At 36.2% G+C, this 18,951-nt stretch overlaps 1 protein-coding gene across 4 annotated transcripts in view; it reads left to right on the plus strand.

Annotated features, from left to right (window-relative positions):
* ANO3 (anoctamin 3) overlaps positions 1-8,860 on the plus strand; it is a gene marked incomplete at both ends in the record, with an annotated part of 387,663 nt that extends 378,803 nt beyond the window's left edge. For all 4 annotated transcript variants that reach the window (XM_080703073.1, XM_080703074.1, XM_080703075.1 and 1 more), the window contains one exon: positions 8,678-8,860. In XM_080703073.1, coding sequence (XP_080559199.1) covers positions 8,678-8,860 — 183 coding nt within the window. The remainder of the gene's footprint in view (positions 1-8,677) is intronic.
* Positions 8,861-18,951: the final 10,091 nt, after the last annotated feature.

The raw sequence follows: 18,951 nt of genomic DNA on the forward strand, positions 1-18,951 counted from the left end.
TTATTTAAACTTTTTCCTTCATTATATCTCTATTTCCCCCTCATTCTTCCCCTAAGTTTCTTCCTCCACTCCATTGTAGTCTTTACTCCTTTATCTGAGATCTCTTTTCTTGCTCAATATATGAGAGAAAATACAAAACTGTTATCTTTCTGAGACTAGCTAATCTCATTTAGCCTCATATTCTCTAGTTTGATTCATTTTCCTGAAAATAACATAATTTTGTTCTTCTTTATGTCTATTTAAAATTCCAAAGATTGTGTGTGTGTGTGTGTGTGTGTGTGTGTGTGTGTGTGTGTGTGTAACTGGGAATGGAACCCATGGGCATTCTACCTCCTAGCTACATCCCTAACCCCTATATTTTAGTTTTTATTTTGAAACAGATTCTGAGTTGCAGAGAGCCTCACTAAGTAGCGGAGGCTATCTGCAATCTGTGATCCTCCTGTCTCAGCCTCCTGAATGTTGGGACCATAAGCCTGCACCACCACGACCGGCAAATTCCAAAGATTTTAACATTGAAATATATTTAGTACTCTCTGAAGTACTACCAAATCAATTAAAAAACTATATTGTCTATTTTCTATGGCCAAAATTATGGGTAAAAAGACATTGCCATTCCCAAGACTTTTAGACAAAATATTTTTAAATAACTCTACTTATCAAATTAGTTCTAAAAAGTATTTAAAATTTTGTAGTGAGATTCCTTCATTTGGAAAATGCAATACTTACATCTAAGTCTCCTCCATGACTAAAATTCTGCTATAATGACTCTCTAAAACTTTAAAATGTTTCATGATAAAATAAGACTTTTCCACTTTGTTAGAGGTAGCATAAGAGTTTAGTACATGTCACCCATATAATGATTCAGACAAAATTTTATCAATTTTTCTTTTTTTTTTTTTTTTGGTGGTACTGGGGTTCCTAGAAGCCCTTCTACCTACAGGCTACACTCCCAGACCTACTTTTTATACTTTTTATTTGGAAACAGGGTCTCTTAAGCCAGCGCGGCTGGCATAGAACCTACGAGATCCTCCTTTCTCTGCCTCTCAAGTGGGGGGATTACAAGCTTGCGCCACCACACCCGGCAAAGTCTATCAATTTTTATTTCCTTCCTTCCTTCCTTCCTTCCTTCCTTCCTTCCTTCATTCATTCATTCTTCCTTTATTTTGTAGTACCAGGAATTGAACCCAGAAGCATTCTACCTCTGAGCTATACTCCCAGCCCTATTTTTTATTCTTTATTTTGAAACAGGGTCTCATTAAGTTGCAGAAGGCCTCACTAAGTAGCTGATTCTGGGTGTGAACTTGCAATCCTCCTATCTCAGTCCCCCATTTACTGGGATTACAAGTGTGCACCATCACACCCGGCATATTTTATTTTTTTCAAGTGCACAGTCTTCATCTTCTTTTTGAAAACAAATGAGCAGAGCTAATCAACTCCCACAGTCCAGGGCAACATATCATTGCGAATCCTTGCAAGTCTCTTTTTATTTTTCTTTATTCCTCATTACTAATTCCATTTCCCATCCCCAACAAAGTGCCCACTTTCTTCTTCTTTAATTTATGCTCTTCCATATGTTTCTTTGCATAAATGTTTATTACAAATATATATATGTGTGTGATAGTACAAATATTCTAGTATTATTGCAAATATGCACTGTATTATTCTGAATATTCTTCAAAATTATTTCAGTGGTATTGTATAAGAAAATTTATACTGTCTCCCCTCTATCATTTTACCTTTTTCTTTTAGATCTAGAGAGTAATCTACTCATGAGAGCTATCCATGTTTAGAATGTTACTTCTAAATATAGGGAATATGGTATTTATTTATTTATTTATTTTATATTTTTATTGGTGCATTGTAATCATACATCACATTGGATAACAAGACTTGAAAGGATATACAAGCACATATCATCCAGTTAGCCCTCATCCAATCCCCATCCAACCACCCCCCTCGATCCCATGCTTGATTGGTGATTATCTTTGATACATTTGTTTACGTACCTCCTGAGTTTTAAAGAGGTTCCATCCTCCCCCATCCCATCCCCTATGATTGGTCATCTTACTTGCTTCACTATAGAGCCCTTCCTATAACTCGACCTCGTCCTGTTACCCCTTTCCTCCTAGTTTGAGCTAATTAGGGAAAGAATCTGTTTTTTATTTTCTGTGATATTTCTCTGTGCATACCGCATTGCAAGTTCTGATCCCACTCTTGATGGCCCCAGTAGTGGCCTGGCCACCCAGAGGACTCTTATCCCAACCTTGCTGGCTCCAGCACCAGCCTTGCCTCATGGGAGGCCCTGATTCTGGCCTCGCTGGCACGCGCACCAGCCTAACCCCTCGGCTGGCTCCAATCCTGGCCTTGGAGGCCCCAGCACCGGCCTTGCCTCAAGGCAGGCGACAATCCCAGCCTCGCTGGCCCCAGCACCAGCCTAACCACTTGGCAGGCTCCTATCCTGGTCTCGGAGGCCACAGCACCAGCCTTGCCACACAGCAGGCTCTGATCCCAGCCTTGCTGGCCCTGGCATGGGCCTCACCCCTTGGTGGGCTCCAATCCAGGCCCCGGAGGCCCCAGCACTGGCCTTGCCTCATGGCAGGTGACAATCCCAGCCTCGCTGACCCCAGCACAGGCCTAACCCCTCAGTAGGCTCCGATCCCGGCCTTGGAGGCACCAGCACCGGCCTTGTCTCACAGCAGGCTCCAATCCCGGCCTTGCTGAACCCGGCACCAGCCTAACCCCTTAGCAGGCTCCAATCCCCACCTCAGAGACCTCAATAATGGCCTTGCCTCATGGCAGGCTCCATGCCGGCCTCGCTGGCCTCAGCATCAGCCTAACCCCTTGGCAGGCTCCAATCCTGGCCTCAGAGGCCCCAGCATCGGCCTTGCCTCATGGCAGGTGCTGATCCTGGCCTTGGAGGCCCTAGCACCGGCCTTGCCTAATGGCAGGATCCCATCCTGGCCTTGCTACCCCCGGCACTGGCCTTACCCCTCGCCAGGCTCCAATCCAGACCTCGGAGGCCCCAGCATTGGCCCTGCCTCAGGGCAGACTCCGATCCCAGCCTTGCTGGCCCCAGCACCAGCCGAATCCCTTGGCAGTCTCCGATCCTGGCCTCAGAGACCTCAGTAGCAGCCTTGCCTCATGGCAGTCTCCAATGCTGGCCTCTCTGACCCCGGAACTAGCCTAACCCCTTGGCAGGCTCCAATCCCAGCCTCGGAGGCCCCAGCACCAGCCACTCTGCATGTTGTCCAGTGTTCTTAAGCTTGCGTGACAGTAGCATTCAATGTTTGGGGTAATTTCTCCAGAAGATAAGGTGGGTAGGAACAGATTTCTGCCTCTCCCAAATACAAGTCTCCACTGCCATCGCGGTGACCACTTCCAACACCGCCTTCCTCCTAGGTCTCTGCTAAACTCTCTCCTTACAGGTGATGTCCAGGATTCTTAAGGATGTAGGTAGAGACAGTCCTCCTTCTCAGGGAATTTTTCCAAAAGTTCCAGTTCAGTTGGATAAGTTTTGTCTGTATCTCCAGTATCCTGGCAGCTGCCACAGCCTACTTGACCCTTCTCCAATATTTTTCTTTTCTTTTTTCTCTTTTCCTTTTTTTTTTTTTTAAATAAGAGAAGACAGTATGTGTGGTTTGAGGAGGTTGTAGATCAGGCACTCGGTAGCACTGCGGCCTGGGCCCCAGTTCTTCCGGGGGTCCTGGGTGCCCCTCGTGACCCCCGCCCAGGGCCCAGTGCCCAGGTCCCTGGTTTTTCTGGGGGTCCGGCATGCCCTGCGCAACCCCGCCCAGGGCCCAGGGCCTTGGGACCCAAGCCCCCAGGAATATGGTATTTAAATACAGTGAAACAGAATTGTGTGTACTTAATCTTACAACAATTCTCTCTGCTTCAAATTAGTCTTTTCTTAATAATTGTGAATATGTTGCCATATAAACATATTAAATGGTTTCTCAGGAACATATTCCCAGGTATGAAATCATTAGCTTGTGTGCATACTCAGTGTCACCTAATACTGACAGATTCCTCTCAAAAAGGACTGCGTCTGTTTATACTCTGGGAAACAGATCTCTTATTTCCTTATATTTTCACCAGACTTTCACTTTTTTTTTTTTTTTAGTACTGGGGGGTGGAACCCAGGGACTTTCTACCTCTGAGCTACATCACCAACCCTATTTTATAATTCATTTGGAAACAGGGTATCACTAAGTTGCTGAAAGCCTCACGAAGTAGCTGAGGCTGGCTTCGAACCTGTGCGATCCTCCTGTCTCAGCCTCCCAAGCGCTGGGATCACAATTGTGCACCACCACACCCGGCTTTTCACCAGACATTCATATTGTCACATTTTGTAGTTTTCTATAGTTGCATAAAAGATCATATTTTGCTTTTGTGTGGTTGTTGCTGCTTTAATCTGATATCCAATGGCATTATTAGAAAGACATTTTTCTTTCTTTTGGATGGGGGAACTTCTAATTTTGGTTGAGTTCCAGTTTAATTGTCAGCAATTTTTTTTTTTTTTTTTTTTTTTTTTGGTGGTACTTGGGGTGGAACCCAGAGGCTTTCTACCTCTGGGCTATACTCACAGACGTATTTTATATTTTATTTGGAAACAGGGTCTAACTAAGTTGCTGAGAGCTTCACTAAGTAGCTGAGGCTGGCTTTGAACCTGTGTGATCCTCCTGTCTCAGCCTCCCAAGCACGGGGATTACAAGTGTGCGCCACCATGCCCGGCAATTGTCAGCAAATTTTAAGATTCCCTTTTACATTTGAAATATTATTCCTTTGCCAATTAAAAAAGAGCAAATAATGTTTTCTATCTAAACTATCCATATATATGAATAAACTAATATATATACTATATATATATATATATATATATATATATATATATATATATATTGTGTGTATGTGTATATGTGTGTGTGTAATTGAATCCGGGGGCATTGCACCTCTGAGCTACATCCTCAGCCCTGGTTTCTGTTTTTTGGTTTTTGGTTTTTGGTTTTTGGTTTTAACAGGATCTTGTTAAGTTGCGCAGTGCATTGCTAAGTTGCTGAGGCTGGCTTTGAACTTGTAATCCTACTGTCTGAATTTCTCAAGTACTGTGATTACAGGCATGCACCACCATGCCTAGCTGATAAGCTAATAATTGTTTTTATATAATTAATCCTGTGATTTTTTTTCCTTTTTTGTTTGTTTGTTTTGAACTAGATTGGGTTTTTGGTAGACTAGCTATTTTTTCTTATCTGAAGTTCAAAAAATGTATTTTGTTATTTTTTTCACTTTTCATTGTATAGCTTCACCTTTCACATGTCTTTAAAGTATCTGTCTTTAAGATGTAGTCTAAGGAAAAATGTTATTTTTATTCTACAAATAATGATTTTTGTAATGCTATTTAATCAATACTCAATAACATTTCCACTAATTTGGCTCTGTGATAGCACAAATTCTTATATATTTGTGGTTGTATACCTGGCCTCAGGATTTTGATACATTTCTTCATTTGTTCCTGAGTCTATATCACACTATTTAAACACTATATTTAAACAATCTATCTTAGTATCTGATAAAACGAGAATTATCCCACTCTTGAAACATTTGCTCTTCTTTTTAATTTTTTTTTTGTGGGGAAGGGTGGGAGAAGACTTAGGTATGCTTATTTTATTTTTAATTGACAAAATATACATATTTATAGTATATTTTATAATGTTTCAGTGAACTATGTAATATTCAAATCAGGTTAAATATATTTATCTCCTCATTTATCATTGTTTTATGGTGAAAACAATTTGTGTCCTTTCTTCTAGCTTTATAAAAATATACAGTACTTTATCATTATCTATCATCAACCAGCCTTAGAGTAGCACACCAGAACTTATCCTTCTATCAAACTAAAACTTGGTACCTTTGGTTCAACCATTCCACATTTTGCCCTCCCCTCTACAATCTTAGTATCTGAGAACTATTATTTTACTCTCAACTTCTATTAAATCAACTTTTTTAGATTCCATATGTTTATTGCATTATTTTTCAAGTTGCCTTAGGTATTTGAAGTTATTACTCATATAACTTTTAGAATCCATTTTATCAGGTTTCTTCAAATATCATGGAAGGCTTTGGTTGGAATTACATTAATAAAATCATGAAAAAGTTAATTATTTATAAACATATTATATTTAAATAACAAATATAGAAGTTAACCTATTTATTTTATTTTTATTATTTTTTTTATTTTTTTATTTTTTTTGGTGGTACTGGGGGTGGAACCTAGAGGCTTCCTACCTCCGAGCTATACTCCCAGACCTATTTTATATTTTATTTGGAACTCAGAGACTCACTAAGTTTCTTAGAGCCTCACTAAGTAGCTGAGGGTGGCTTCGAACCTGTGCGACCCTCCTGTCTCAGCCTCCCAAGCAAGGGGATTACAAGCATGCACCACCATGCCCAGCTTATTTTATTTTTAAATCTTTCCTCTTTTCACGTTTGTTTTTGCAAACTATGCAGAATTTCAGAGTTACTTCTGTTACTAGTTGTGGATATTTCCATTCACTCATAGATATTTTTGTTTTTATGAGTGAGATCTTTTCCTCCACATGGTTTACTTAATTTTTGATGAGGTACTAGAATGCTAATCATTTTTCTATGAGGAGCACAGTTTCTTACACATGTACCTTACATCTTACATTTTCTTTTTTACTTGAAAAGTTTATAACTTACTTTTCCTTGTCTAGCCATGCTAGAAATTTTAGTATGATTTTGGACAATAATGATATGAGTAACCATGTCTTGTTTCCACCTCAAATAAAAGCTTTTAATTTTTAAAATATTTTTGCTATGATTTTTGTAAAGATAAATTTTATATCAATTTAAGAAAAATTATTCTATAAGTAGTTAAAGAGTGTCTTGATAAACGGATATTAAAATTAGCAAATACTTTTTTAAAATAATTTTAAATTTTGAACCATCTGTACATATCAACATATTTGAATCAGTTTATTAGATCATTTGTTATCATTGTATAGAATTTGGAGAATATCCTACTCTACTATGAATTATGAATTATAACAAATGATTTTTTAAAATTTTAATAATTTTGAGCTATGTACCTGAATATTTTGTAAATCTCACATATTTTACTGGACAGAAAAGAAAGTCTTAATTCTCTGATTACAGATTGTATATGGAAAAATAATGCCCTGCTTTACTATAATTAACTTTAAAATGCAGTTTCTTAGGACAAATATAGCAAGTCCAGCTAATAGGGCCTTGAATTTTTCCTTTCCACATAAAGAAACTATTGTCTCCTAAAGTTCCTTTGTGAAAGTGTATTATTGTTCACAGATCAAGTATCAGATTATTTTTCTTTCTAAGAAATCAAAAGATCTGCCATTCTTCACAGAAATAAAAAAGCATACATTTATAATAGTAGGAGGTAATATTAGGAGGTATATTTGAGTATACTGTGCCAAGAAATTCTGTAAGCTGTGTGTGTGTGTGAGTGTATGCGTGTGTGTGATCAGTTAATCCTCAGAAGTATTTATTTATTATTATTATTATTATTAGTAGTAGTAGTAGTAGTACCGAGGATTGAAGACAGGGTCATTTTACCTCTAAGCTATACACCTCTAGCCCTTTTGTGTTTTTTTATATTGAAACATGTTCTCACTAAATTGCTAAGGCCGGCCTTGAACTTTCTTTGAACCTCTGATCCTCCAATCTCAGCCTCCCAAGTAAAGGGATCAGAAGCCTACCCTACATCCCCTGGCCACGAAGTATTATTCTTACCAATATTTTAGAAATTAAAATGAATGTAGGTGGATTTCTGAATGTTACACAGCTGATGAGTGTTGGTAGGATTCAGACTCAAGGAGTCTCATTTGGCACTTTTACATTTAATCATGGGCATATTGTCCTTTTAGTTTTGCTCCTTTTTATGTGTGTTACTGGGGATTGAACCCAAGAGCATTCTACTTCCAAGCTATACCTCAGAACTATTTTTTACTCTTTATTTTGAAACAGGGTCTCACTACTTTGCAGAGGACCTCACTAAGTAGCTGAGGCTGGCCACCAACTTGGATTTTCTGTCTCAGCCTCCCAAGTACTGGAATTACAAACATGAGCCACCACACCTGGCTGGCTCTTTTTTTTTAAATACAACACTTTTTCAGTTTCTTTTAAAAATATAATATATGTTGTAATATATATTGTATCATAGAATTATGTGAGATAAGATGTTACAGCAGTGATAATGATATAAGGATTAATACAATACATATTCTAAACCAATGGATATGTTGGAGGTTAAATCTAAAACTAGCATCTACTCCATGGTTTGAACAGTACATATTATGATATACTGGACTTAGACCTTTCTGAATATGAACTTTCTAATTTTTGTATAATAATGTATTTCAATACTATTATTGCATAATATGTAGAAATTTTATAGACATTAACTTCAGTCATTCAGTATTTATAAAGTGTTATAAAGCAGAAAAAGAAAATATTTTTCCTAATACTACTGTGATAGAAGATAATGGTATAGCATTCGTGATACTATTTTTGAAAACATTTATATTCTAGATGCTGCTAAGTACTAGTGATTGATTTTAAAGCTATTTACAATTACAATTTCATAATCTTTTAAAATCATACTTTCTGATGATTACATTTGCAGCACCTTGTCTTTGGGATTAAGTCATTCATCGCATACCTGATTCCTGATGTACCTAAGGGCCTACATGAACGAATACGACGGGAGAAGTACTTAGTCCAAGAAATGATGTACGAGGCCGAACTAGAACATTTACAACAACAACGGAGACAAAGTGGTCAACCAGTTCACCATGAGTGGCCTTAGCCTGTACCTGCTATGCACTAGGGAGATACCATTAGTGTGTGTGAAGCAATGATGGTAATTTACACTATAGATAGGATCTAGGAAAAAGAAGTACTTTGGCAAATCATAGTGTACATGCTACTTGGGAAGGTATTACAGTAATCTCTGGGATTTAGAATGACCAGGCTTCTAGGGAAGGAAAAGATGACTCATGATCTTAAAACAGGGTTAGACTAACATTGCAGGAAGTGATCATCTATTTCTCAGAACCAGCCTCAGGGAGCTGTGTACTTGGAGACCTTCCCTTCCAATACCTGCGGTGTCACAGGAAGGGTGGTAATGAGGTTTCTAGAGACAGATTTCCATGTAAATGTCCCACGCCAGGCACAACTCAAAAGGTATCTTGTGGTCTTCACTTACACACTAATCTGACTTTGGAAACTTCCGTTGAGTTGTTTTGTTTACAAAGGATGACTTAAATCAATTCTTTGCCTTTGCTGCCAAAACTCCATGTCCCTTCAAGCTTACAGGTTAGTAAGAATCACCTTTGTCACTTGTTCAGTTTATGGATCTGTGCCACAAAGAATTTATGCTGCTTTGCATTGACTCTGCAGTTAAAGAAATGCACATGACCAAAAATATAAGATTCCAAAAAGAATACCATGCATTGAAATAAAATTTGATTGCATTGTCTACACTCAAGTCCATCTTCTCACTGGTAAAGCCAGATGCACTGCACATATTTTCCACTAAATGCCAATAGAGCCACATACTTAGGAAGAATGAATAGTTGTCCTGTTATCATCTAGAACATGACCAATCCATACTTCAATGAAGAAAGATGTTTTATAGTATATTTACTTTTTCTCTCTTTGAATCATTACAGATCTTACAGAATGTTACCTTAACATGTAAATATGTTGATTTTCCTTGTACCTTTGCACCTTGGCAATGTGTAATGCAAGTTCCAGTGTGCACTGCAGCTGAGACAAGTTATACAGTATACTATTGTAATATGTTTATTCAGAAAATCTGAAGCCTTTGCAACACATGTGCTTTTTTTTTACAATGTGCACTTTTTCTAATGAAAATATTGCATGTACATAAATCTATATCATTTTCAAAATGCTTACATTTTTAATCACTAGGGAGGTTTACTATTTCTTTGGTAGACTGATCTGGCTTACTTTTGAAAACTCTCTAGAAAAAAAAGGTCAGATTAATTGTGACTGTCATCATTTTGCTTTGTTGTTGAATTCCTATTTCAGTGTCAACTCTGTCTACTGATTGACAGAGCGGAATGAATGGGGCATTCAAATAAAGAAAGTCTAGAGGAGACAGAAGATAATTAGACAGAATAGGAAGAAAGACAAGCATTGAATTAGGGAAACATAGCATAAAAAAAATTCAGATCCTTTCCTTGCAAAACAAAGAAATCCAAGTTTTCATCTCCAGGGAATTGGGTAGGAAATCACACATACACATACACACATATACAAATACATACATGTATGTATGATTTTTATTGTTTATCCTACTGATTTTTGTCAAATTAAATAAAGCACAGTAATTTCCAAAAAATTAAAGACCAGATTTAAACACAATAGGAGAAAGGCTACCTTGTATACATGGCAGTGTTTCTTTTGGAAGGAAGTTATAGAGGTTCACTCACTAGAAATCTTCATTATAATAGCACTAAAATGTATTTTTTGTTTTCCTTTTTTCTTTCCATCTAGTGAAAAGTTGATAGGTTAAAGTTGATTCATGGTTCTTGTTAAGAATATTCGCTTCCCTGCCTGACTTCTGATTAAAGCAAGAATAAGAGCTCCACAAATCCTGGCCATGTGGGACTCCTCCATTCAAATTATAACAAATAATTCCACTAACTAAAGAATATGAGTTTTAAACTCCTCCATGTTTGTAGCACCAGTGTTTTCTTTTCTTTATTAATTAAGTGCCTGTGTATATTCTCTATGCTTACCTGACAATCACATTGTTTTCAAATTAGAGATATAATATAGAGACATTTGTCTTATAATAGAGGGAAAAATAATAACTATTTCCTTCAGAATTCTTCTAAGTTTTTTACGTAGCTCCATCAGGGTATAAAATACAATTGATTGATATGAAAAAGAAGATATTTTAATAAAAATTCTGATACATTAATTTAGAAATGCTTTCCCTGATATTTTTGAAACAGACTTGAAAATATATAAACAAAAAGATGACCTGAATGTTTTTTTGTGAACGAGAACAACAGAATCTAGCTATGCCTTCATCATTGTGGACAGTTAAATACTGACAGCCCCTAAGAGCATGGTACTTTTAGATCATTCTGCTTTAGTTGAGAGAGATATTTTATATCTCGGTTTTCATATGACAAATTATTTCTCAAAGATTTATATCACACACTCTTCTCAGGAATTCTGTACGACATGAATGCTGCTTATATATTTTCATATTCTAAATTCTTGTCTTTTTAAGCTAAAATTTAATAAACATGTGCATGCAGTCTGCCTTGACAAGTTGTTCAAAGCTGAAGAGATTTCAAAGTACAGTGTGTGGAAAATCACTCTAGATCGTAGCCAAAGTAGCTTGCAACTATGTGAGTCTATGCACGCAGTTTTAGATAAAATGCTGTGGAGTGACTGCATGATGAGACATAACTTCTAGAGGCTGCACTTTCTTCCCAAATGACTCTTAGCACAATCTATGTAACATGGAATGAATATGAAACTTTTGACCTAATAAATTATCATTTGATACGATATTTTTCATATAACTTGTGTGTTAAATTTAATTCTGCTCATGTTTTAAATACTAAATTGGGATTTGTTCTCTGTGTATAGGAGAGAGGGTTGTTCTTTCTTTATCCCCACAAAGTGATAGGTTTTTGCAGGTCCTTACCCTATTCTGGAATGTTTTGACTATCTTCCAATAAGATTATTATTACCTTCAAACATTTGCACAATAACGTATAGAAGAGGTAGCTCATTGATCGTTATAATGTTTTGTGCTAAAAAAAGATGGGAGGAGAAACTGAATTGGATCTTGTGATAGTAATAAAGCTGCTCCATCACTCATAAATGCTTTTCATGCATATGCTGGCTCTATCAATCTCCATCAAAATCTTCTTGGGACAGGAATTTTAGCACAGGCTCAAAGCATGGCAAAGGAAGGAGGACATGAAAGAAGGTAACTTACCATTAGTACCAAGACATAAATCCAAGTTGTCAGAAGCTAGGTTGATCAGTGACTTGAATTAAAGGCCAATTAATCTCTTTTGTTAACTATGCAATATATATATAAACATATACATATATACATATGTATATATATATACATATATACATATATACATATATATATGTGTATATATATATATATATATATATATATATATATATATATGTTGGATAGTAATTTCCATAGGAAAATACTTCCCTTTCTATTGTAAAATGGGTTTTCTGACACAAAATGTATGGTGATGATGTGAATGTGTATGCGCACCAACACTCTAAGCCTTGGCTTACCTGCCCTGGTTGACCAACCCATCCACATCAGTTGAGAACTCTGCAGGAAACATCGATGAAATCCATGAGAAATGGGGAAGTCCATGGCCTCTTGCTAACTGTTGACTATGGTGCCTTTAATTCCCTCCTTCCTTTGTCATGAGTTGAACATTACTGCCATATGTTTGGCATATTTTTTGTGTCAAAATCAGTTAGCACGTGTTACCTGTGAGATATGGCCACCTCAGTCCTACAATGGACATCAGATATTTCATTTTCTCCCAGGTCACCATAAAGCAGTTCTAGGTTTTATTTAAAGAAGTAGTTAACACCTTATTTTTTTCATTCCTGGTAGCTCAAGAGAGAACCTTTGAGGCATGTTCTGAAAAACCCATTTTCCAATGGAAAGGGAAGCATTTCCCTATGGGCATCTCTATTCAATATGATATGTATCAACATGCATAGTCCAAAAACAAAATTAATTGGGCCTTAATTTAAGTCATTGATCAACCTAGATTTTGACAACTCTGGTTTATAGCTTGGTACTGATGAAAAGTTATCTTCAATTGTATTTGCCATCTGTGTTCATCTATAAAGCCATATTCATGACCACATTTGGTGTCCTTCTTCTCAGAGAGCATAAATATTGTAGTTGCATTTTAGCCTCACTCACATTAAGGTATCTTTTTCTAAGAAAGTAAAATAAAAACAGGTTGGTAGAGAAGTGGGACCAATTCCAATTTCTGGTATCCAAGTCCACCTTCAGGGAGAAGAAGTCTATAAATCCAGTCATACTGCTTTATAACTACACCAGTATGTGCCTCTGTATAGCTGTTCCTAGAGAAGGCCTCTTGCTCCATGATCAGTTGGCCCTAAACAGGAGTCTTGACTGCAATAGACAATCTGGAGTATAGATGATGTTCTACATATTTCTCTACAAAGAAAGAAAATGAGACTTTCAGGTCTTGTCCTGCAGTAACTTTCTCAATATTGTTTTCCATCTTAATTTTTTCTTTGTGGTGAAAGTGATCCCTGCTCTATGTTTTTCAGAAAACAAGATTTCCTATGTTATTGGTTGACAAACAAAACTTAAGTTAAATGTAGATACGCCTCGCAGGTATTTGCCATGTGAGGCTTAAGGCTACCCTTATGAGAATTTTGTCAATGTTCTGGCAGCTACAGCCAAGCTAAATATCTCTTTAAACAAGTAGTATGCACAGACATTTCTTTTCTTTATGTCTGTATCTGAGAGGAAAGGGAATAGTCATAAAAATCTGATGGCATAGATATTTGTTTGGGTAATGGTAGAGATAACATGGAGACTTTTTTATCTAGGCAGAAATATTTACTTTGTGGGTCCTACTTTGGTTTCTGCTGTGTACACACCCTACCTTATTTCTGACTAAAAAAATAAACCATAGCCACGTATGGTGGCACATGCTTGTAATGCCAGTACTAAGGGAGTTAGACATGGGAAGATTACAGATTCAAAGACAGCCTCAGAAACCAAATAGTATTCTCAGAAACCTAGTCAGGCTGTGTTTCAAAACAAAAACAAAAAATGAAGAAAGAAAGAAAACAAAAGAAAGAAAGAGAGAGAGAGAGAAAGAAAGAAAGAAAAAAAGACAGAAAGAAAGAAAGAAAGAAAGAAAGAAAGAAAGAAAGAAAGAAAGAAAGAAAGAAAGAAAGGGAAAGCTTGGGATATAGCTCACATGTAGAGTGCTCCTGGGTTCATACCCAGTACCATATTTTAAAACAAAATAAACCTTATAGTATATTTTGCTTCATTTTTTAACACTTGGAAGAAATGAAGATGGTTTATTTCCTCTTTTCTTTTACTTTTACTAAGATGTATGAAACTAACTTTAGTTAGCTAAGATTTTTGGTGAAAACCTCTTGATTTTATTTTACTGTGTGTGTGTGTGAGAGAGAGAGAGAGAGAGAGAGAGAGAGAGAGAGAGAGAGAGAGAGAGAGAGAGAGAGAGAGAGAGAGAGAGAGAAATTTCTAACCCAGGGACATAGGGACATTCAACATTAATGCTATACCCCCAGTCCTACCTTTTCTTTTCTTTTTTCTTTTCTTTTCTTTTCTTTTTTCTTTTTTCTTTTTTCTTTCCTTTCTTTTCTCTTCTTTTCCTTTCTTTTCTCTTCTTTTATTTTCTTTTTTCTTTTCTCTTCTTCTCTTTTTAAAAAGAGTTTCACTAAGTTACTAGACACTGACCTTGAAGCTGCAATCCTTCTGCCTTAACTTCCTAAGTACTGGGATTATAAGCGTGTGCCACTACACCTGGATAAACTCCTTAATTTTAAGTGTTGAAAATGGAAATGCATTTAAAAGTTTATTCAATTTCATCTCCCAGAATGTGTGTTTGTTGTCCTACACATAATGTATTTTTGAAGGTGGAAAGACCTGTCTGAATCTTATAATTAAAAAGAGAATTTCAGAGTAGTCAGAGGAAACAGGGTGGGTTTCTCCATCTATTTTAATTCTCAGTAGGAGAAATTATGTTTATAATTTTTATATTTATCCAGATGATTATAAATATTAATTTTTATCCTCTTCAGTTGCTCTCCATATCTTAAAAAATGTATCTTCTATCTTGTTAATTCTTAAACACGCCTTACAAACTCTCAACAAATTTCAAGCAAGTTTAAGGAAACTTTGTTCTGTTTGAATAGACTAAATCAAGATTTAAGAAGGTGCCAGTAAAGTGGGAATGGTGGTGCACACCTGTAATCCCAGCACTTAGAAGGCTGAGACAGAGGATCACAGGTTAGCAGCTAGTCTCAGCAACTTGCAAGACCCTTTGCAACTTAGTGAGACCCTGTTTCAAATAAAAATATGAGAATAAAATAGTGCTGGGGGTGTAACTCAGAGATAAAATGCCTCTATGTTTTATCCTCAGTATCACACATGAACAAAAAACAAAAGAACCCCAAGAAGGTACCAGAAGGTCAGCAAGTAATATACAGCAAAAACCATAAACTTTATGATGTGTATTTCAAATCAGTGAGTACCACTGCCTGACTGCTCCGTTGTCCACAGACTCAGTCTGACTGTATCATGCTGCTATGGATAAGTAATTTTGGGCTTGCTCATTTAGTCTTTTACATGTCAATTATATTAGGGTATTAAATAAATATGAATCTTTTAATAGCCTTATAAATGTTCCAAAAGATTAGTTAATTGAGACTGTTTGAACACTTGTGTACACCATTGCTCTAACAGATGAGTTGCTTCTGGAAGTTCCTGAGGATGAACAGGTTAATGCCCATAAAAGGTATTATCATTATATATCGCTTTACTTGGTTTATACTAACTTATTTTATTAAGTCATTTTAAATTTTTTTCTTAATGTGTATGTATGTGTTTGTATGTGTGTGGTGCTTGCACGCATTTAAGTGCACGTGTGTGTGTGCACTATACTCTGGATAGGCAAATATTATAGACCAAATATTCCAGGCATTTTACTAAATGATGAAAAGGAGAAAAGGAGTCATGATATAACTCAAACCTTAGTATGATATATTGACTTGGTCACCTGGTAGAGCTATAAAATTTACCTAAAAGATTTCAGGGCAGTTAACTATCTCACATTCCAATCACATAGAGAATATTCACAATGATCATTACAGTGCTCTTCAATCAAAATTTATTTTTAAAAATAATTTATATTTTAATTGTATTTTATTCTCCAGATTTTTTTCTAGGATTAAATAATACTATAAGTGCACATTACATTTATAAGTATTCCAGAGCTCTAAAATTAGAAATATGTTCATAGCTACACAATTCAAAATTGCAAAACTATGGAACCAGCAAAGATGTCCCTCAACAGATGAATGGATTACAAAACTATGGGATACGTTCACAATAGAATTTTATTCAGGATTAAGAAGAACAAAATTACATCCTTTACAGGAAAATGGATGGAACTGAAGAACATTATGCTAAGGGAAATTAGTCACAAAGCATAAAAATTGGATGTTCTCCCTAATATGTGGAAGCTATAGAGAAAAGGGTAATAGGAGGAACTCTATACAAAGAAGGAGAATCCACACATGAGCAAATAAAGTCACCTAACTAAGCAGGATGGGAGGGGGGAAGAGGGAAATTCTCTAAAGTGCATGATGTACATTCATAAACATATCAAAGTTAATTATTAAGCCAGACAAGAGAAGGAGGGAGGGGGGAGGGATTGGGGTGGGAATTGGGGAAGGGCTAAATGAGTGATGTGTGCATATATGCCTCTACCATCTTGTACCCCATTAAGATGTATGACTAAAATGTACCAATAAAAAAAGAAAGAATTGGGGAAATAAAAAATCATCTTATAAAACCGACTTATACACAGAGTATCACTGTTGACAAACATTTTCTTATACAGGTAAGCTTATTTTTTACTTGTGACACTCCAAATAAATGTCATGCTGTGATTAAGTAAGCATATTTATAAACTTAAACTTATTTTTATGGAGATGGCTGATATTTCAAATATTAGTAATATGGTATTGGAATTTATGGTATTTGCAAATCTAGATTCACTTAATTAGCAATAAAATAACTGTACCCTTTGATTGTCAGCTCATTAAATCAACAGCTTGGGATGCAAGAGAAAATATTCTTTCCAAGAATTATAAACAAAAGTAAATGACTAGATGATATACTATCCAATATGAGTTACAGTTGATTAATTTAGAATGTAATTTCCATCTGAACCATTGGATAAAAGTAGACCAACTCTAGAGTAAACCAAGATACTCTGCAATATTTGGATTAAGCACATGTGATTTCTAAATGCATAAACATACACGTATATATACATGTACATGTATATAGCCAAAATTTCTAGATTTTTTAGAAAATTTATCTCTAAGGGAGTAATTAAAGGAAAAATGTTTTCTGATCTTTACAATAATATTTAAGTATTATTGAAATAGCAAAAATATTTTAGTAATATTCTCTCTTAAATACTATTTGAAATTCTCATAGCCTGTTTTTTCTCTTTATAGTGAAATGATATTGAACCATATAGTCACGGAATAATAAATTTCATATTTAAAAATGTTTGAATTCAAAAAAGAAAAGTCTCTTTACTTCTGAAAAGTCGTTTCCTTCCTTCTCTGTAATTCTTTTTTTTTTGGGGGGGGTCTGGGGATGGAACCCAGAGTTACACCCCCAGCCCTATTTTTTTATTCTTTATTTTGAAACAGGGTCTCACTGAGTTGCAAAGGGCCTCACTAAGTAGGTGAGGCTGTCTGCGAATCGCCATCCTCCAGTCTCAGCCGCCCAAATGCTGGGGCTACAAGCGTGTGGCCCCACGCCCGGCTCTCTGCAATTCTGTTTTTAGAATTACAGTAAATTCTGAGTACAGGATCAAAATTTGCTTGAGAGGTTGTTCATCCACCAAGTTTCACGTTAGCAAATTAGGACTTATTAAATCACAGATACAAATACTCCTTTTTCAACAATAAACCTATCTTTATAGGACCAATCTTTCTGTTCTGGAATTTAGGACCTTTAGAAAAGTTAGTCTTAGCAAAATAAAATATAATTTCAATTTTGACATCAAAAAATCAGCTGTTAGAAAACTTATGACATGCCTTTATTTTATTTTGTTTTGTTTTTTGTGTTTGTGAAGTGGGGGTACTAAAGACCTCTGAGCTATACTGCCAGCCCTATTTTATTTTATTTTTTTATTCTGTTTTGTTGTTGTTGTTTGTGGCCTTTATTTTATACCATATTGTTTATCTCATTTCTAATCTTCAAAATATACTAATACATGTTCTAGGCCAGTGTCTTGAAAAGTCCTGAAGAGAGAATTATTGCAATAGTTTTAAAATGGACACATTTTCTTCATGCACTACAAACTAGCATTATGTGTGTGTGTGTGTGTGTGTGTGTGTGTGTGTGTGTGTGTGTGTGAGAGAGAGAGAGAGAGAGAGAGAGAGAGAGAGAGAGAGAGAGAGAGAAGGGGAAGGGGAAGGGAAGGGAAGGGAAGGGAAGAGAAGAGAAGAGAAGAGAAGAGAAGAGAAGAGAAGAGAAGAGAAGAGAAGAGAAGAGAAGAGAAGAGAAGAGAAGAGACAGACTAAGAAATCCAGGGCCATCTACTTCCAAGCTACACTCCCAGTCCTTGTTGTTCTTTATTTTGGAAGAGGCTCTTCCTTCTAAGTTGCTGAAGGTCTCACTAGGTTGTTGAGGCTGGTCTCAAACCTCCAATCCACCTGTCTCACCCTCTCATGTATTTGGACTACAGGACTGTTCCACTGCTCCCTGCTCAAACTAACATTATTGAATGTTCAGTATGGGCCATTCATTGAGCTAAGCACTTTATGTGATTTTCCTCTGTAAATTTCCACAGTAATCCTGTTAAGTAGAAATAATTTTTATTCTTTTTAACTGGTGAATAAAAGCATGGTTTAAAAAGTCTTGCAAAAATTACTGACACAGTATGTTAGGACTTAAGCTATTTGATTCCAATCCCTTGCCTCCATCAATAAGCTATACTTCTTGCTTCAAATAGTGACAAAGAAAAAGCCATCCTTCATAATAAACTCATTCAGATGGAATGAAAGAGGCGCTGTGGCAATTCAACTCCA

This window comes from Muscardinus avellanarius (genome assembly GCF_963383645.1).
Source record: "Muscardinus avellanarius genome assembly, chromosome: 1".
Lineage (NCBI taxonomy): Eukaryota > Metazoa > Chordata > Mammalia > Rodentia > Gliridae > Muscardinus > Muscardinus avellanarius.